Here is a 21,409-nt window from a genome sequence, read left to right as displayed (position 1 = left end):
TTGTATTGTCCAGGTGATCCAAGGCCATGTGAAGAGCCTATGAGATTGCATCCATTGTAGACCGATTGTGGCGTTAGGCAAATTGTAGTGGATCCAGGCCCTTGCTTAGGCAAGAGTTGACTCTAGTCATGACCAACTTCTCAAAGCACTTCAATAAATTAGCTGTGAGTGCCACTGTCATTGAGATAGGTCACCCCGCTCTTCTTGGGCAATGTTGCCCTTTTGAAGCAGGTGAGAACCTCCGACTGCAGCAGTGAGAGATTGAAAACGCTCTCAATCACTCCTGCCAGTTGGCTGGGGCAGGTTTTCAGACCCTGACCAGGTTTACCATTAGGCTCCGATGCTTTGCAAGGGTTCACCATCTTGAAAGATGTTCTGACATTGGACTCTGAGACGGAAATCATAGTGACACCGGATGCTGTAGGGATTCACACCGGTGTAGCTTTATGCTGCCTTTCAAAGCGAGCAAAAAAGGTGTTGAGCCCATCTGGGAGTAAAGCATCACAGCCATTCATGATGTTAGATTTCCCTTTATAGGAAGTAATGGTCTACAAATTCTGCCAGAGCTGACGTGCGTCCAATTCCATCTCTAACCTCAGTCGGAAATGTTTTGTCACTCTTAAGATAGTCTTCCACAGGTCGTACCTGGACCTCTTGTATAGTTCTGGATCACCAGTCTTGAATGCCACAGATCTAGTCCTCAGCAGACTACAGACCTGCAGGTTCATCTACAGGTTTAATTTGGGTATGTCCGGTATGCTTTGAAGGGACACATTCACATGCACAGGTTTTAACGGAGTTGGTGACAACTGTGCATACTTGAAGATGAATCCCTGAAGATTGTCCAGTTCACTGACTCAAAGCAGTCCTGTAAGCACTCCTCCACTTCCCTTGCCCTTATCTTCTCAGTCGTCACCACTGTTGCTGCGGTCTTTTACACAGGCGATCACACTTTCCAAAATGTGGTCATGGTAAGCATTCTTGATGGTGGTATAACAGTGGTCAAGTGTGTTGGCTCCTCTAGTTCCACAGGTGCTACGTTGGTGGTAGTTGTTCAGAGTCTTCTTCAAGCTGGCCTCATTGAAATCTCCCACGTTGATAGGGAAGGCATCAGTTTGTGCCTGCTGATCACAGTGTTCAGCTCCTCTTGTGACTGTCTACCAGCCTGAGGTGGAATGTATAAGGATAGGATATGTCTAGGACAAGGGTTCCCTTGCTTAATGGTATTGGTTCATGGCATAAAAAAGGTTGGGAATTCCTGGTCTAGAGGGATATGGACAAAATCCGGGCAGACGAGTCTAGTTCAGATTAAATTTTAGATTAGCTTTATTTATCACATGTACATCAAAACATACAGTGAAATACATTGTTTGCACCAAAACCAACGTAGTCTGTGGACAGCCTGAAGTGTCGCCATGCTTCTGGCGCCAACAGAGCATGCCCACAATTTACTATCCCTAACCTGCTCGTCTTTGGAACGTGGGAGGAAACCAGAGTACCTGGAAGAAACCTATGTGGTCATGGAGGAATGTAAAAACTCCTTTGACAGCGGCAGGAATTGAACCCTGATCATGAACACTGGCATTGTAAAGCATTGCACTAACTACACTACTGTGCTACCCCATGGACCTGGTTTGGCATCGTGCTCTATGACTCTATACAGGTAGATGTCAGTGCAGATTTTATTAAAAAAGATAAGTTGTGGCGAGTTACCTTTGACCTGTTTGAGCAGTTGATCATTCAGCATGACCAGATCTTCCATCGACATGCTACTCACTGTAAGGAAAGTCAACACTGTTAGAATCAGCAGGACAACCAACAAAGGTAACAATCACCAGGCATCCGCAGAGACAGTTAATATTTATGAAATATTATCTGCTTTTCTCTCCACAGATGCTGCCTGACAAACATTTCTAACCTTTGCTATTTTAGACAATTCCACTCCCTGCAGTTTTTTTTTCTTCAATTCTTCAGTCTTCTATCAATATTTAGGGCAACATATGACATGCTGGAGAAACTCATAAACTCATAAACTGGATAAACAGTTGATATTTCGGGCCAAAACCCTTAATCATAGATACTACCTTACCTGCTGAGTTCCTCCAGCATTTTCGTGTGTTGCTCTGGATTTCCAGCCATTACAGCAAAGGCTGTGTTAGTGGCTGGCAGTTTTGGTGGTCCACTGCAAGGAGGTATCACATTGATATCAGAACCAGACTGATTCAGAGTGATGTCAGGATACGCTTCCCCACACAAAGGACCATGGAAAGCTGGAACTCCCTCCTCAAAATACAGAGACCCCACATCCTGTACCTAATAAAGTTGCCACTGAGTGTGTATTCATGGTCTTCTGCTTCAAGGTTTGAAATGTTGTGTGTTTAGAGATGCTCTTCTGCACACCACTGTTGTAATGTCTGGTTATTTCAGTTACTGTCGTCTTCCTGTCAGCTTGAACCAGTCTGGCCTCTCTCATTAACAAGCATTTTCACCCACAGAACTGCCAATCACTAGATTCTTTTTTTTTTTTTGCTTTTCTCATCATTCTTTATAGACTCTAGACACTATTGTGCGTGAAAATCCCAGGAGATCAGCAGTTTCTGAGATACGTACTCAAAGCACCCCACCTGACACCAACAATCATTCCACGGTCAAAGTCAGTTAGATTACATTTCTTTCCCCATTCTGATATTTGGCCTGAACAACAAATGAACCTCTTGACCATGTTTTCACGGTTTTATACATTGAGTTTCTGCCACATGATTGGCTGATTAGATATTTGCATTAACGAGCAGGTGTACAAGTGTTCCTAATAAGGTGGCCACTGAATGTAGATTTTGTTATAGGAACTTAAATTTCTATAGTGCAGTAAGTTCAGGACAACCCAAAGTTTACAGCTACATACGTACTTACTCAGGTGTCAGACTCTGTTCTGAAAGGTCCAGGACCAGAAATGTTCATGCAGTTTCTCTCTCCACAGATGCTGCCTGACCTGCTGAGCATTTTTGAGCATTTTCTGTTTTCACTTCAGGTCTTCAGTTCCTTAAGGTTGTTATAGCCAGGGTGGTAATGGGAACAAGTTCCCATTACCTATTAAATGCTCCCAATGATGAACACCTCAAATAGCCTCTGACAACCAAGTCCAGCTCCTGGCCTTCACGTGTGGCTTAGTTACTAAGCCCAGTGGAACTGTTTCTACTGACAGGACTTGGGGCAAAGGCAAGTTACTGGTGCCGTAAAACCAGTTGTTTTGGGAAAATGGGGGTCAGCTACCACGTTTGGCAGCACATCTAGGAAAAGAAAAACTGATCTCAAACTTCCGCTGCCTCGCAGCTATACCCACTCATGTGGAAGGCTTTGGGAGTAAACCTTGAGGGAAAAGGTCCAGAGCTGGAGTCCCTAAGGTAGCCCTACGCTGAGTTCAACAATGACTGGCAACTCCTGTGATGCTGCTGGTGCCAAACTGTATCAGTCTCTGCCGTTCTTTTGGATTCATCAGACGCGTGGAGAGGGGGAGCTTGTGATTGGATGGAGGCCTCATTCACCTCAGGTCTGCCAGTTGTCGTTTTTTTTTTCCCGAGTTTTTGCATTTTCACCGTGGTAGAGCGAGAGTTATAGCAGCTTGTTCAAGCAACAGAAATTTTTCACCAAGGTTTAAAGATTAGCGTAATTTGTCACATGTACGCGGAAATATTAAAACACTCAAGTGAAATGCGCCACTTTTGCATCAACAACCATCACAGTCCAAGGATGTGCTGGGGGCAGCCCGCAAGTGTTGCCGTGCCTCTGGCACCAACACAGCATGCCCACGACTTACAAACCCCAACCTGTACTTCTTTAGGAGGTGGAAAGAAACCAGAGTACTCAGAGAAAACACACGTGGTCACTGACGCCAATGATCCCACAACCATTATTTCAAGGAGCAGGGTTATTCACAGGCTCCTGGCAAAGCTTTTTCTGAAGGTTCATCGCCTCATTAGTTTCACAACAGGATCTTGCAGCAGGCTGACTGGCTGCCATCTTTCCATGACTTGAAAAATGGAGGGTGAGGGAGGCATGGCAATACCCGCGTGCTGCTCCGAGCAAATCCTCAGACTGTGTTGGTTATTGATGCAAATGATTTCACTATGTTTCAAAATACGTGTGACAAATAAAGCTAGTCCCATACCATATTCTAACTCTGTTTTTAACTGTGAGCCCATGATATTGGGTCGTGTACTTACGGTCATCCTGTGTGTAGTGTGGGTGACCCTTGGGCTCCTTTCTGTCACGTTCCACTGGCCTCTGGCCTTCTTCACCCAGCCCCTGCTCCCTGGTCGACCGGAGATCTTCTCCACTGCGACGGCCACCAGCGCCTGCACCCAGACCGAAAGAATCCTGCCCCTCCGGCTCCAAGATACCCCGCCTGCATTCCGAGTAGCCAGGTGCTCCCACCTCCAGCCAGTGTGGGGAGTAACGGGGTAACTGGGACCCATTGGGCTGGTGGAAGTGTGTCCTGAGGGAGCTGGGCTGTGGGTCGCGGCCTGTGACCCCCGTCTGCTCGCAGCGCTGCAGGTCAGCACCGGACGGCTGGTTCTGGGCGTACTGAATTATCTGACTGATCTTCCTGCTCAGTATCTCCTTCACATCCTTGTAGGTGCTCTTCGATGTCTTGGACCTCGGCAGGTCCTGGTTGGCGATGAGGTGATACTTCTCGAAGCACTCTCTGTGGCCACGCACAGATTCCGTGTGCAGGAGGCTCGACCTGGGCACCCCTGAGAAGTTACAAAACAGGGAAGAGTTAACATTTGTCCAAGAGTTTGTCTGCAAATGGAACGCAACAAGGAGAGGGAGAGAGGGGGAGAGAGGGGGGAAGGGGGGGAGAGAGGGGGAGAGAGGGGGGAGAGAGGGGGGAGAGAGGGGGGAGAGAGGGGGGAGAGAGGGGGGAGAGAGGGGGGAGAGAGGGAGAGAGAGAGAGAGACAGACACAGGCAGGGGAGGGACAGCATGCAACAGAAGTGGGGGGGAGAGCCCGCGACAGGAGGCGGGAGGAGAGCCCGCTTCAGGAGGCGGGGGGGAGAGCCCACGACAGGAGGCGGGGGGGAGAGCCCGTGACAGGAGCCGGGGGGGAGAGCCCGCGACAGGAGCCGGGGGGGAGAGCCCGCGACAGGAGGCGGGGGGGAGAGCCCGCGACAGGAGGCAGGGGGAGGGAGAGCCCGCGACAGGAGGCAGGGGGAGGGAGAGCCCGCGACAGGAGGCGGGGGGGGAGAGCCCGCGACAGAAGGTGGGGGGGGGGTATAGAGCGTTCGAGGAAGGGAAAAGCAACAGAGGGAAGATGCTCGTGGATATGCTGATACTTCCCTTATTTCACACATTCCCTCTGTGTATAAAGGGACCGGGAAACTACATCAGCTGTGCAATTGTGATATTGGACAGCAGTGAAAATTTCATCATGACTCTTAAATTGAATAACTTTGTTAAAACTATTTACAGAATGCTTATATAGAATATACAAACTTCATCAGAATGGAGAAGAAAGACCAGGGGATAAAATATACTTTACATTGCAAAGTAAAGGTGGCGGGGGAATGGAGAGAATAAAGGTCCTCTCTCTCCCTCCGTTTTGTTTATCGCGCTCCTCTTTCTTCGCCTCTCCCCCCATTCACTCTCTGTCATTGTCCTCCTCCTCCTCTGTCTCTCCCCACCCACTCTCGTTCTTGTCTTTCTTTGTTCCCCCTCCATGCGTTCTACTTCCTCTCTCACAGGAATCAGGTCTGTGATTGGGTGAGGAGCACAGGAAACTGAGTGACGAGTGGTTGTACTGCTGGGTGAGAGGGAGGTAGCGGTGTAGAACGCAATCGTTACTTTGGCAGAGGTATAAATAAAGTCAAAGAGTTAGAGAGAAACTCAGTACAGAAAGAACCCTCATACTACATCCATTCCACTTTATCATTCAAGATTCCAGTTTATTATCATTTGTACGTTGAAACAGACAGTGAAATTTGTCATTTGTATTAACAACCAACGCACTCAAAGGTGTGTTGGGGCAGCCCATAACTGCCACCACACTTTCTGGCGCCGACGTAGCATGCTCACAATGTTCACAGAACCCAACAGCGACAAGTCCCATTCCTTCCTCCCTTCCCAAATGCCCAAACACAGTCCTTTAACCCCAGGACAGGCCTCGACACTCCAGGATCTTGGAATCGAGCCTGCAGACTTTGGGCTTTGACTTCTCACCTTTCTCACCAATTGATTCCACCTACACACCAGGGCTAACTTACAGCAGCCTGTTTACAAACCAACCCGCACGTCTTTGGGGAGTGGAGCACCCGCGGGAACTCACACCTTCACAGAGAGAAGGTACAAACACCACACAGACAGCACCAGACGTGTGAGGTTAGACAGCGACCTCACTGTGTCAAAGTTAAAGTTAGCTTTATTATCAGAGTACATACAGGCCACCATATACAACCCTGAGATTCTTTTGCTTACAGGTACTTACAAGAAAATCAATACAATTTATAAAAAAAACATACATAAACAAACTTTGACAGCAATCAGGGCTATGGTAGCCCAGTGGTTCATGCGACACTATTACAGCTCGGTGTGCCGGAGTTCAGAGTTCAATTCTAGCATCCTCGGAAAGAAGTTTCCACACTTCCTTCATTTGAATGTGTGGGTTTTCCCCTGGTGCCCTGGTTTCTTCCCACAGTTCAAAGACATACCGGGTAAGTTAATTGCAGATTGCTCCTTGATTAGGTTAGTGTTAAATCGGGATTGTTGGGGATTGCCAGGCTGATGCAGCTCAAAGGCCTGGAAGGGCCCACTCTGCACTGGATTACTAAATAAATAAAGACAAATTGGGCAAAGGGAAAAATTACTGAGAGCATTACTTGCAACGAGGCCTTGAACGTGAGTCTGCGGGTTGTGGAACCAGTTCAGTATTGAGGTAAGTGATGTCACCCACGCTGGTTCAGGAGCTTTATGGCTGTAGGGTAATAATTGTTCCTGAACCAGATGGTGTGGGATCTAAGGCTTCTGTAACTCCTGCCCAATGGGAGTAATGAGAAGAGGGCAAGGCATTGACAGTGAGGGTGGGGATGGGCAGGGAGGGGTTCTTTAATGATTCATGCTGATTTCTTGTGGCAGTGCTCCTTGTAAATGTGCTCAAAGATGGGGAGCAATTTTCCTCTGATGGACTGGAAGATAAATCACATCTGAAAAGTACTGAAAGAAGCAAATGCTTTTTAATATTTAGAAAAATTAAATATGAGCCACAACGTGATAATCTGAAGTTGCTGAATTAGAGGTCAGGGTGGAGAGAAGGCTTTATTTGCAAGCTGGGCGTCTGGCAGGAGACTGACTCATGTGTCTGTCCGTCGATCAAAGGCTTATGGAACAAGTGCAGTCTTGCCCAATGGCAAATTTATTTAGCTCTCGGCTCATTCCATCAAATGCAAATTATGGGGAGAGAAGAAAAATGCGTGTTCAGATATCCCAGCACACGGACAACGAGACAGCCCCCTTGATTTCTAGCTCCCCATTCTCCGAGCATGCCAATACCCCAGTGCAGAACACACCAAGAGTTCAGGGTGTCTGATTGTGCAAGGCACCATGTGTGGGGCCAATCCCACCGCCTGAACACCAGGCTGTTAGAAAGAGTGTGGTGAGGAGACCAAGGAGAGGGGAGAGCAAGCAAGGGAGGGGCAAGAAGGGGGAACAAGTGAGGTGGGGATGGTAGAGTGAGTTAGGTAGAAGTGAGCAAGGGGGGAGGGGAAAGGGGAAAGGGGGAGTGAGTGACAGAAGGGTAGGAGAGCACGAGCATGGGGGAAGCACGTAATCAGGAAACATCTGGCACGATTGCTACTCCGTGCATTCAAAATGCGGAAACATTGGTACAGAGATAGAAATTACACAGAAACTCTTACAGAACACACATACACACAGGATCAACTTTATTCATCATATATATTTACACGTATCAGGAATTTGCTGCGGTGCATTAGCACGACATACAACAAATGCCAACATTCAACAATTATATACAAGACTAAAGAATTACATACAACACACACAAAATGCTGGAGGAATTCAGCATCCATGGAAATGAACAGACAGAATTATGTAAAAATAAAGTTAGAATTACAGATATAAAATAAAATGTTCATAAATGAACAAATAGCAGCATTTAAATGTAAACAGCATTATAAAAAATGGTTTAAAGTGTCTACAGTGCAGTGATGGGTTAACAGAGGGAGGGGGCTAAGCTTTCATCAGTTTAACTGGCTGACTCCTGGATAGGCACATGGATGAAAGTAAACTGGGAGCACCTGAAGAGAACTCACGTGGGCATGGGGAGAATGGACTGTACAAATTCCTGACAGAGGATGTCGGGATTGAACTGCAAACCCCAATGCCCAGAGCTATAATACCTTAGCACTAACTGCGATGCTACTGTAGCACACTACATGGTTCTTTTATTTTAAATATAAAAATAAATAAAGGACTTGAGATAGGCTGTCTAAGACCTACTACCAGAAACCGTGTGGACAGGGGAGCATTAACAGAAGAGCTTTTTCCACAGAGATGGTTGCATTGAACATCTCTGTCTGGAATGTCACTGCTGAGATCAGTTCTCGCTATGCCTAGGAGCAGTTTATAACAACGCTTACTGTAATTTGTAACTCAGACATCTTGTCGGCAGTTTTCTGGGAGAGGGTCAGGTCCCAACATGAAAGTGCTCCGAGTCTCTCGAATGGAAATGCTTCAGACTATGTGCTGCACCGGATGGGCCTGGACCTGTTGCTATGCAATGTTCTATTCTGATGGATCTTTCTAAGCAGGACAGGCAGTGTGGATAATTCTTTTAGAAGATGAAGTCCATTAGACAGTGGTCAGCAGGGAACATCCTGCAGGTCCTACAGGAGAAGGACATGATTGATGCTGTGGAATGGTTCCCCAAGCCAACTATCAAACTGTTTGGCACAAGGACCTTGCTTCACCGGCAGTGAGGGGATCTTCCATCAGATCCTTCAGAGCCAGCATTTTATTTGCAGTGCACACTCAGGATGGCTGCGGTAAGGATGAGATGGTCACCCACCACTTTGTAGACGGTGATTTGCAAAGAGGGTCGGTAGAAGAATGCAAAGGTTCATCCCCAGAAGCTGTATACCACACTCCAGGACAAACATCAGTGCTTCTGAAAGATCAGCAACTCATCAGCACCAGCGATCACCAACTGGGGTTTGAGTCCTACCGTTGTTGGTAAGCAGCTTGTACCTTCTCCCTGTGACCTTGTGGGTTTCACCTGGGTGCTCCCGTTTCCTCCCACAGTCCAAAGATGTATGGTTAGGGTTAGTGAGTTATGGACATGCTATATTGGTGTCAATAATATGGTGGCATTTGCAGGCTGTAACTGCAATCCTCGATGATTTTATTTGATGCAAACAACGCATTTCACTGCATGTTTTGATGTACATGCGACAAACAAAGCTAATCTTTCTTTTTCTTCTTTTCTGGTGAAGGATGCACATTGGATTGCCCAAATCTTTATTTTTAATTTAGAGATACAGCATGTTACAGCTCTTCCAGCCCAACAAGCCCATGCCACGCCACCCAGTTACATCCATGTGACCAATAAACCTACTAACCCGTACGTTTTTCAAATGTGGGAGGAAAAATGGAGCACCCGGAAGAAACACAGGCAGTCATGGGGAGAACTTAGCAGCTCCTTATAGAAAGTGATGGAAATTGAACCCAGGTTGCTGCCACTGTAGAGCGATGCACTAGCCGCTAAGCTACCGTGCTACAACAAAATCTTGTTGGTCTCCCAGTGCAACAAGATGTCCATAAGGGAATGCTGGCAAATAGGACACTCAAGACTACAAGAGTATATAATGATGGATGCACTGGAACTTAGTACAGCTAACACAAGACTCTGTGGGGAAAGTCTAAGATCCTGCCACCACAACACAGTGAGGGGCTGTGCAGAGTCCTCCCATACTCCTTGAAGTTCTAATTTGTTCTGTATTTCATTTAGATACATAATTTGTTACTCAGTTAAACAACAGTTTATCATTTTATACCTTTTTCACTATTTCCAAGAAACTTTGGCTAATTGGGGTAGCCACTTAATTTGGCCAAAATGTACTGGTCCCTATGTGTCCCAATTAACAGGAATCCTCTGTACTGCTGATGCAAAAATAACAAATTTCATGACATATGTCAGTGATAATAAAACTGATTCTAATTCACCATGAAGAACCCAATGAAAAATTACTCTGAGTTCTTAGAATCACCATCCCAATATCTGGAGGGGGTAGGGCAGGAGGAGAAATAGAAGGTAAACAAAAGGTTGGGTGAGTGGGCAAATTCATGGCAGATGCAATTTAATGTGGATAAATGTGAAGTTATCCACTTTGGTGGCAAAAATAGGAAAACAGATTATTATCTGAATGGTGGCCGATTAGGAAAAGGGGAGGTGCAACGAGACCTGGGTGTCATTATACACCAGTCATTGAAAGTGGGCATGCAGGTACAGCAGGCGGTGAAAAAGGCGAATGGTATGCTGGCATTTATAGCAAGAGGATTAGAGTACAGGAGCAGGGAGGTACTACTGCAGTTGTACAAGGCCTTGGTGAGACCACACCTGGAGTATTGTGTGCAGTTTTGGTCCCCTAGTCTGAGGAAAGACATCCTTGACATAGGGGGAGTACAAAGAAGGTTCACCAGATTGATTCCTGGGATGGCAGGACTTTCATATGAAGAAAGACTGGATGAACTGGGCTTGTACTCATTGGAATTTAGAAGATTGAGGGGGGATCTGATTGAAACGTATAAAATCCTAAAGGGATTGGACAGGCTAGATGCAGGAAGATTGTTCCCGATGTTGGGGAAGTCCAGAACGAGGGGTCACAGTCTGAGGATAAAGGGGAAGCCTTTTAGGACCGAGATTAGGAAAAACTTCTTCACACAGAGAGTGGTGAATCTGTGGAATTCTCTGCCACAGGAAACAGTTGAGGCCAGTTCATTGGCTATATTTAAGAGGGAGTTAGATATGGCCCTTGTGGCTACGGGGATCAGGGGGTATGGAGGGAAGGCTGGTGCAGGGTTCTGAGTTGGATGATCAGCCATGATCATAGTAAATGGCGGTGCAGGCTCGAAGGGCCGAATGGCCTACTCCTGCACCTATTTTCTATATGTAAAAGAGAAACAGCCCAAGTGAATAAAAAAATTCAAGTCTGGGGAACCATTTCTATCTCAAGCCAAGTGCAAGCACAAAACCAAAATTAGCCAACATTTAGATACAAGAGGCTCCACTATTAAAAACCAGATGCATTGTTTGCACAAACTCCACTTTGAAACAAGTCACTGGAACAAAAGTGCAACTGTGTCAGCCAAAAGCTGGCATTAAGTGTGGATAACTGGTCAAAGTGTTGTGTTTATAGTGCACCAACGGTCTAATGCACTCTAACATTCAAGAGGCTAGTGGAAAGGTATTCTAACTTAGAAATAGCAAGTGAACTGCCTTTCCTAAAGCCATCGGGCTATTAAAGCAAAAACTTCACACCATCTTGAAAGTTTCTTCCCCCAGGCAGTTTACTTATTTATTGAGATACAGCACGAAATTGGCCCTTCTAGCTCCAGAAGCTGTGCCCTCCTGCAACTCACCTATTTAATTCGAGCCTAACCAGAGGATAATTTACAACAACCAATTAACCTACTAATCAGTAAACTCTGGGGAGAATGTACAAACTCTACAGGCAGTGGTGGGAATTGAACCTGGGTTGCTGGTACTGTAAAATATTGTGCTAACCACCCCCCTCTATATATAATCCAACATGCTACAGTGCGCTAGACTCTGAAACCACTTTTTATACTACTGTTTACATTGTAAATACATGCTGCTATTTATTTATGCACATTTTATTCCACATGGAATATAGAACACTACAGCACAGTACAGGCCCTTCAGCCCATGATGTTGTGCTGATCTACTAACCTACTCTTAGATCAATCTCTTACATAGCCCTCCAGTTTTCTATCTTCATATGAATATCTAAGAGTTTCTTAAATGCCTCCAATGTATCTGCTTCTACCACCACTCCTTACTTAAACCTTCCTAAATCTTAAATATTCATCTTTTAAACACATTCTTTATTACCTTTCTATTATTTATTTAATGTAATTCTTTATAATTGTTGAATGTTGACTTTTGTTTCATGTTGTCACCTGACCAACACACCACAGCAAACACTTAATACATGTAAACGTATATGGAGAATAAAGTCTATCTTTATCTCAGGCCTTAAACTGGATAAATTGCCTTCAGCAATCAATATTTCAGAATCACCACCAGCTCCTGCAGTTTCTTGCAATCTTGGGCTGTGCAGTTGCCATACCGAGCCATGCATCATCTGGATGTTAAGTTTCTTCTGGTGCATTGATACAAGTTGGTGGGTGTCAAAGGGGACATGCTGATTTTCTTTAGCCAGAGGCACTGGTGTGCTTTCTTGCTTGTGGTTGGACCAGGACAGCCTATTGGTAATGTTCACCCCTGGGATCTCGAGGCTCTCATTCGTCTTGATCTGAACACTACCGATGTAAACAGGAGCATGTACACTGCCCCACCCCACCTTCTGAAGTCAACAAACTTTCAGTTTCATTTTCCACAAATGCTAGCTGACCTGTTTAATATTTCCATCATTTTCTGTTTCTATTTCATACACGATTCCTGTTCTTCTTAAACACTTGTTCTTCTTCTGCCCATCACCCGTACCGGGGCATAGGCTGCCAACAGCAGTTTACCAGGGTCCTCAGTCCTGGGGTGAAGGTTTGATCAGTCCTGTGACTTCTGTTTTCACGTCTTCTATGCGAAGATCCTTTCTCTCCCAGGGATGAGGTCTTTGGACCTTCTGTTGGCATTTCTGTAGCTGTGTTTTTAACGGGATGGGGTTGTTGACCTCATGCCCAGCTGTCCTTCTATCACAGCCGGGCTTGGGACCATCTATGGAGAAGTTTGGTGACGAGGACGGGATTCCTGTTGTTGACTAAGAAAACCTGAGTTTGTTTGAAAATTCAAAATGTTGAAAGAATTGGAAACCTCATATACCAGAAAGACAGACCACACCAGCTGTGGAAAGAACCAGGAATTTGACCCTTATACAAAGTACAAATCACACATCATTAAATAGGTTTCTTTCATTGGTTTAAAAAATTCCAAGAAACAAAACACCTTTTTTCTCCTCAATGATGTCATACAGGATAAATCTGTTTGTTGTGTGGCTATGCACAGCTTTTTCGCCATCTATGAATTTGTCGCTGATGGCATCTGAGGCGGTGTACAGGACTGAGGTAGACCGACTAATAGATGGATACTTTATTGATCCCAAAAAAAATCAATGTCACAGTAGCATTACAAATGCACAGTGTTACGTACCCTGTAACTGGGTTGCCAAACCAACAGAAATGGACCACTCAGTTGGAGTCTGGATTACTGGAACTAAGAAAGTTTTATTAAAGAAATAAGTAACACAGTACTCTAATCATAAGGATATAAATGTAACGGGTTAGCAATGATAAAACACACATGTACACAGAACTAGGATAATAGGAATCAATCAAGCTCTATCGCAGTCTAGGGGTAAAATGATCAGTCTCAAGTGACGCAGAGTTCAGTTCAGCTCAGTACAGTTCGCAACAATTGCTGTTGTGCCATTGGAGACAGATAGAGAGCGAGCAAATGCAATTTTGATTCACAGACCTTTGATGTTCCTCGCAGTTAGCTTTCGGCGCGAGCCCTTTTAATGTCTTCTGAGGTCACCGACTGTGACCCCTCCCTTCCGGATACGATCGTTCTTCCGCGGTGAACCCGACACCCAGGCAAGGGTGGACACACACACCAGGTTCCCGCCGATCGTACCTTTTCACCCTGTACGTCTATGGTCGGTCCCGCGACCAGATCTCCAAAACTCTCACCAACTTGTGGGGGCACACCGCACTTCCAGGGTCTCGTGATCTCGTGGTGTGTCTTGCCTTAGCGAACCTGTTCCTTTTATCTCCCTGCTGGGTTATCGCCTGTCCATCAAACTTCAAACAGTTCAGGTTCAAAGCAATCGGTCTGTCAATACTCGGAACTGTCTCTCTTTTCGTTAATCTCTCTCGTCTCTCATTAACATTTCTGAATTCTGCTCCATTGTCTCACTTATCTCTCTCATTAGCATCAATCTTCTGATAACTTGGTTTTTCATCACAACAGGTATACAAATATAGAAATATTAGAAGAGAAGAATAAAAATAAAGTTACCGCAAAGAGTCTAACAAGAGAGGGCCATCACTTCCCCGACTTTAGGTTGACTCATTACAGAGCCTAATGGCCAAGGGCAAGAATGACCTCTTTGGAGCAGCGCAGTTGGCTTAGTCTATTACTAAAAGTGCTCCTCTGTTCAGCCAAGGCAGCATGTAGAGGGGTAGGAAACACTGTCCAGAATGGCTAGGGTTTTCTATAGGGTCACTGATGTTCTTCATGCCCCTCCACACCTCTCTTGAGCTACTCTGCCCAAGCTAGTTCTCCAGCTCTCTCCTGTATTCCTCTTTTGCCACTTTGATCTTGTCCTTAAACTCCCTCTGGGCATGTTTCAATTCCTTCCTCTCTCCTGATCTAAACGCTCTCTTCTTGTGGCTGGGAAGAGCCTTTAGATCACTGGTGACCCATGGTTCATTGTTAGGGAAGCAGTGACCAGTCCCTGATGGTATTACAGTGTCCACGCAGAAACTGATGCGGCCAGTCATGTCATCAGTAAGTCTGTCAATGACTGACTGTGTGGTGTTGCAATAACAGCCTCGAAGGGCGGCAGTAATAGCCCTTCTATTACTGCACAGGATGTAGTATTGGGATTCAATTGATGCTGCCATCTGCAAGTAGTTTGTACATTCTCCCTGGGACTGCATGGGTTTCCTCTGTGTGGCCCATCTTCCTCCCACATTCCATACAGACATAGGTTGGGGTTAGTAAGTTGTGGGCACGCTATGCTGGCATCGGAAACATGGCGATACACGTGGAAGTTCCCAGCACAATTTAACGCAAAACGACATATTGCACTGGATGCTTTCATGTAGATCTGACAAATGAAGCTAATCTTTCTTTAACCCTTTGAATTCAATGACAGCAACACAAAGGAATTGAACGTGGACCTCAGAAGAACGCACACTCTTCCTCAACTGAGGAGATAGCAATGGAAAAGGTGAGAAGCTTTAGGTTCTTGGGTATAAACATCTCCAAGAATCCACCCTGGGCCACAACATATTGATGCAATAATCAAAGTTTAAGTTCAAAGTAAAATTTATTATTGGAATATATATATACATGTCACCATATACAACCCTGAGATTCTTTTTCCTGCAGGCATACTTAGCAAATTTATAAAACAGTAACTGTAAACAGGATCAATGAACAACAATCTGTGCAAACGTAAATATAGATAAATAGCAGTAAGTAATGAGAGCATGTAATAGCAAGATTAAGAGTCTTTAAAGTGAGACCATCGGTTGTCGGAGCACCAAAAAAAAAGGTGGTGTGTAGTTGTCCCCTTTTGTTCAAGAGCCTGGTGATTGAGGGGTAGTAGTTGTTCTTGAAGCTGGTGGTGTAAGTCCTGAGGCACTAGCACCTTCTACCTGATGGCAACAGCAAGGAGCATGGCCTAGGTGGTGAGGATCTTTGATGATGGATTAGATTAGATTAGATTATGAGGACATGCAGTCCTCTTTTATTGTCATTTAGTAATGCATGCATTAAGAAATGATATAATATTCCTCCGGTGTGATATCACAGAAACACAGGACAGACCAAGACTGAAAAACTAACAAAAACCACATATTTATAACATGTAGTTACAACAGTGCAACAATACCATAACTTGATGAAGAACAGTAAAAAAGTTCAAAGTCTCTCGAATGTCCCACATCTCTATGGCAATGTTTCATGTAGATGTGCTCAATGGTTGGGATGGCTTTACTGTTGATGTACTGGGCTGAAGCCACTACCTTTTGCAGGATTTTCTGCTCAGAGGCATTGTTGTTCCCTTAACAGGCCATGATTCAGTCAGGCAATACACTTTCCACCACACATCTATAGAAGTTAGTCAAGGTTTTCGATGACATACCGAGAATTTCCGCAGACTCCTGAGGAAGTAGAGGCGCTGTTGTGCTTTCTTTGCAATTACTTTTATATGATGGGTCCAGGACAGGTCCTGGAGATAGTGACACCTAGGAATTTAAATCATGAAGGTGGCGTGCCAGCGGCTCTACCTTGTTAGGTATGTGAGACTTGGTATGTCAGCAAAGCCCTTTGGGTCACAGACTCCTTTCCGAAGATAGGCTTTATGATCATGTTTCAGGTATTATCACCCAATTTAAAATGTTGCTTTAGAACAGGGGTACCCAACCTGTGGTCCACAGACCCTTGGTTAATGGTAGGATTTCCAGGCATAAAAAAAGACCATAAGACATAGGAACAGAATTAGGCTAGTTGCCCATCAAGTCTGCTCCACCATTTCATCATGGTTAATTCAATTTTCCTCTCAGCCCCAATCTCTAGCCTTCTCCCTATATCCCTTCATGTTTTGAGCAATCAAGTATCTTTCAAACTCTGCCTTAAATATACATAAAGACTTGGCCTCTATAACTGCCTGTGGCAAAGCGTTCCGCAGGTTCACCACTCTCTGACCGAAAAATTTCCTCCTTATCTCCATTCTAACAGGACACCCCTCTATTCTGAGGCTGTGTCTCTGGTGTTAGACCCTCTCACCATAGGAAACATCCTCTCCGCATTCACTCTATCAAGGCCTTTAACCATTCAATAGGTTTCAATGAGGTCACCCCTCATTCTTCTGAATCCCAGTGAATACAGGCCCAGAACGCCTTCAAAACTCCGGGGTGTACACCATCTGGTCCAGGTGACTTAACCACCTTCAAACCTTTCAGTTTCCCAAGAACCTTCTCTCTTGTTATGGTAACTTCTTTTGGAAACTCTGCATTAACAGGATTCTGACAAAGATTTCTAAGTAAACTGCTAACTTTAGGGAAGCAGGAACAGTTTTCCTTTGCAAAATCATTGAGATTGGGTGTCTGTTGTGTAATCTGCAAAATCAAGACAGACTGTTGTTTGACAAGCATTATTCCAGAGCCTGGAGAAGTGGACAGCATTAAGTGATGAACAGCTGTGATGTAATCTGATTTTCTATTCCTAGTTACATTGCAACTACAGGCAACAAATCCTCAACCTTTAACCTAGATAGACCCTTAGTCTTTTTACAGGCCCTGCTTAGAGCGCAATGCTTTAGCCAAACCAATGGCAACACCATGACAGGTTTACCTGTGCGTCATTTCTCCTACCATACAACGGTTCCTCCACCCATTTCCCCTGGTTGTCCCATTCGAGATCTCCCTCACCTTCAATGCTGAGCTCGAAACAAACATGGCAGAATGAAAGCATCTCCTTCGCCGTCTCCAGCTTACAAACGCCACAGATGTCATCGTCGCTCAGGTCAATGTTAACAAACTGCTCCTCGTTCATAGCGAGTCTGGAAACAGCAAGGAGGTTCAATGAGTCACAGAGAACCGGAACGAAGTGGGAGCAAACAATCAGAACGGGAGAAAAATGGAGGACAGGAGGGAGAGGTTGACTCTAAAATGAGGGGCACAGCTGCAGAATAAAGAATTGTTCATTTAAGACTGAGATGAAGTGGAATTTCTTCTCTTAGCAGTGAATATTTGGAATTATCCACCCCAATAGTTAGTAAGAATTAGAAACAAGTTTACTATCACTGACATGCCATGGAATTTGTAACTTTGTGGCATTAGTACAATGTAATGCATAAAAAATTATTAAGATACAAAACAGTTCAAGTTTATTATCATCTGACTATACATATATACAACCAAACAACTTTCCTCCAGAGTACCATGAATCCACAAAACATATATCACACATAGCACTGGTGTACAGAGGCTCAAAACATAACTGGACGCCATTTGGAAATAAAGTTCAAAGTAAATTTCTTTATCAAAGTACATAAATGTCACCATATACAACCCTGAGATTTGTTTTCTTGTGGGCATACTCAATAAATCTATTGAATAATAACCACCCAACTAGGGTGTTCAACCAGAGTGCAGAAGACAACAAACTGTGCAAATACAAAAATAAGAAATAATAATATTAACAAATAAATAAGCAATAATTATCAAGAACATGAAATGAAGAGTCCTTGAAAGTGAGTCCATTAGTTGTGGAAACATTCCCACGATAAGACAAGTGAAGTTGAATGAAGTTATCCTCTTTAGTTCAAGAGCCTGATGGTTCAGCCTGAACCTGGTGGTGAGAGTCCTGAGGCTCCTGTACCTGCTTCCTGATGGCAGCAGCGAGAAGAGAGCATAACCTGGGTGGTGGAGACCCCGGGTGACGGATGCTGCTTTCCTGGATTGGGATTTTACGTAGATGTCCTCAACAGTGCGAAGGGCTTTACCCACAATGGACTGCGCCAGATCCACTTTCCGTTAAGGGCATTGGTGTTTCTATTCCAGGTTGTGATACAGCCAGTCAATGTACTCTTCACTACACATCTATCGAAGTTTGTCGAAGTGTTAGATGTCAAGCCGAAATTCCGCAATATCCTAAGATGTAGGGACTCCGCTGTGCTTTTCTCCTAATTGTATCTGCGTGCCGGACCTCAGACAGGCCCTCTGAAATAATTACACCCAGGATTTTAAAGTTACTGACCCTCTCCACCTCTGATCCTTGGATGAGAACTGGCTCGTGGACCTCTGGTTTCCCTCTCCTGAATAATTTATGTTAATTAATGTCTATGGAAACACATATTTATCTTCATGTGTGGCGCTGATGCAAAGAACTAATTCATGCCGATACAATTGTATTTCTATGACTGTCCTGTTGTACATACTATTATAAATTACTATAAATGGCACATTGCATATTTAGATGGAGACGTAACGTAAAGATTTTTACTCCTTATGTATATGAAGGATACAAGAAATAGTCAATTCAATTCAAATGTGCCTAAGGCTCTTACACAGTATTGTATTAGCACAAGTTAATATAATACAATTCAAAAATGTACATTGTGTGTAGCACGGGTAAACAGCTTGCGGTCCTGGTGACGAGACCTCGATGGTGGCAGGCTATTCATTAGTCTCACAGGCCGAGAGAAGAAGCTGTTCCCCAGTCTGATAGTCCTAGTCCTGATGTTCCTGTAACTCCTTCCTGATGGTAGTGGGTCAATGGGATTGTGGTATGGATGGTAGGGATCCTCAACAATATTCCTGGTAAACATCACACCCAGCAGGTGGGAGGGAGAGCCCAGTGACCTCGGCAGTTTTTACTGTCCTCTGTAGGGTCTTGCAGCTTCTTACCACACAATGATGCAGCCAGACAGGACCCGCTGGATGGAGCTCCTGTAAAAAGTAGTTAGAATGGGGCAGGGAGACTCGCCTCAGGAAGTGTAGATGCTGCTGAGCCTTCTCGACTAAAAAGGCGTAGTACCCCGGGTTAGATCGTCCGTTATAGGCACATCAAGGAACTTCGTGCTCTCCATGGCAGAACCATTGATGGGCAATGGAGTGGTTGACCACAGTGATCCAGGCCAGTATAAAACAGATTAAGCAGAAGGGTTGGAGCAAGAGTTGGCAAGTTAGATGTTGAAAAATGATAGGCAGATGGAGAAAGAAGAGTGGTTTTTGGAGGTAATAGAGGGCTGTAGGTAATGGAACCTCAGAGGGAAGGAAGATTAAACACAAACAAAGTAAGGGAGATGGGCTGGACAGATGGGAACAGTAGGGATAACAATATCGGTTGTATCACAGGCCAGCCTCAATCGTTATTTGTAGGAGAGTTCCAAACTTCTATCACGTTCTGTCAAGTTCTCGTTGAGGGATCCGTAGTAGAAAGGGTGAGCAGTTTCAAGATACCTGCATGTCAGCATCTCCGAGAACATTAGAAAGTTTGTGACAAGAGCAGGCCACACAGCCCAACAAAGCTTGCTGAATTCCTATTCACATAGATTGTTGAAATAACTATTGAGTTTAGATTTGAAAGTCTCTAAGGTACTACACTCAACTTCACAACTATGTAGTTTGTTCCACATGTCCACAACTCACTGTGTAAAGAAATGCTTCCTGATGTTAGTCTAAAATCTCCCCTTAACCTATGGCCTCCACCTTTAGCCCCGTGTCCACGTTGATGGATTAATTTTGAAGTAGCAGCTGGCATCCACTTTACTTATACCCCTAATTATTTTGAAGACTCTATCATGTCTCCTCTCATTCTACGTCTACCTAAGCTAAAAAGATTTAATTCTTTCAATCAGTTCATACCCTGCAGACTTGGAATGAGTCTAGTCACCCTTGTCTGGACTCTCCCCAGTGCCTTCCCATCCCTCACAAAATAAAGATCTACCCTGGCCCCAACCTATTGATGCAATTACAAAGAACAGAGCAGAATAGGCCCTTCTGGCCCTTCACGCCACACTGCCTAGCAACCCCCCCCCCCCAATTTAACCCCAGCCTAATCATGGGACAATTTACAAAGACCAATTAACCTACCAACTGTTACGTCTTCAGACTGTAGGAGGGGAACTGCAGAACCCGGAGGAAACGCACATGGTTAAAGTCCGATTGGTTATCACTGGTGCAATAAAGGGTTCATTTCCCACCACTGCCTGTCAGAAGTTTGTTCCTTGTCCTCGTGACTGTGAGTCTCCCCTGGCTGCTCTGATGTCCTTCCACGTTCCACAGACATATATTCTAGCTGTGGGCATGCTGCGTTGGTGTCAGAAGCATGGCCATACTTGTAGGCTGCCCCCAGCACATCCTTGCTCACTGATGCAAACAACACATTTCGCTGTTAGTACTGGTGTACATGTGACAAATAAAGTCAGTCTCATCTTATAACTAGGGATTCTGTGATAGAAAGTATTACTGCAATCACTTGAGTTAAGTATGATGTTCTCCTAAGGGTTGTCTGTTGCTGGGTCCTCAGGTGGCTGTACAGACTGACTTGCGATCCACCTATTCTGGGGCAGTGTGAGTATGAGGAAGTGGTGGCTGTGGTTAGTGCTCGGGTCTCTTGGTCATTCAGTCTCTCCTTTTGTCGATGCCACTTGTTCTCTGTGGCACAGCAGAGGTTGTTCTCAAGTAGAGCAGCTCCCTCTTCAACAGATTGCCTCCAGGTGTACCTATTGAATGCAGTATCTTCCCAATTTTTAGATATAACGTTGAATTTCTTCAGGCTGCTTCTGATTTTATCTTTGAAGCGTTTCCCTTCCCCACTAGGGGCTCACTGACCTTTCTTCAACTGGGAGTAAAGCATCTGTTTGGGAAGCGCGAGTTAAACATCTGGATGACGTGACCTATCCATT

The 21,409-nt window shown here is 44.9% G+C and overlaps 1 protein-coding gene across 1 annotated transcript in view; it reads right to left on the bottom strand.

The window, feature by feature from the left end:
* c6h21orf91 (chromosome 6 C21orf91 homolog) overlaps positions 1–21,409 on the bottom strand; it is a 36,326-nt gene that overhangs the window by 7,997 nt on the left and 6,920 nt on the right. Inside the window, exons 2-4 of the mRNA XM_063050253.1 lie at positions 17,427–17,557; positions 4,221–4,751; positions 1,714–1,776 (exon numbers count right to left, since the gene is read on the bottom strand). Of these exons, the coding sequence (XP_062906323.1) occupies positions 1,714–1,776; positions 4,221–4,751; positions 17,427–17,550 (718 nt within the window). The 5' untranslated portion in view covers positions 17,551–17,557. The remainder of the gene's footprint in view (positions 1–1,713; positions 1,777–4,220; positions 4,752–17,426; positions 17,558–21,409) is intronic.

The sequence above is a fragment of the Mobula hypostoma genome, chromosome 6 (assembly GCF_963921235.1).
Source record: "Mobula hypostoma chromosome 6, sMobHyp1.1, whole genome shotgun sequence".
Taxonomy (NCBI): Eukaryota; Metazoa; Chordata; class Chondrichthyes; order Myliobatiformes; family Myliobatidae; genus Mobula; species Mobula hypostoma.
The sequence above is the reverse complement of the archived record's forward strand: the minus strand, read 5'-3'. Positions and strand labels throughout refer to the sequence as shown.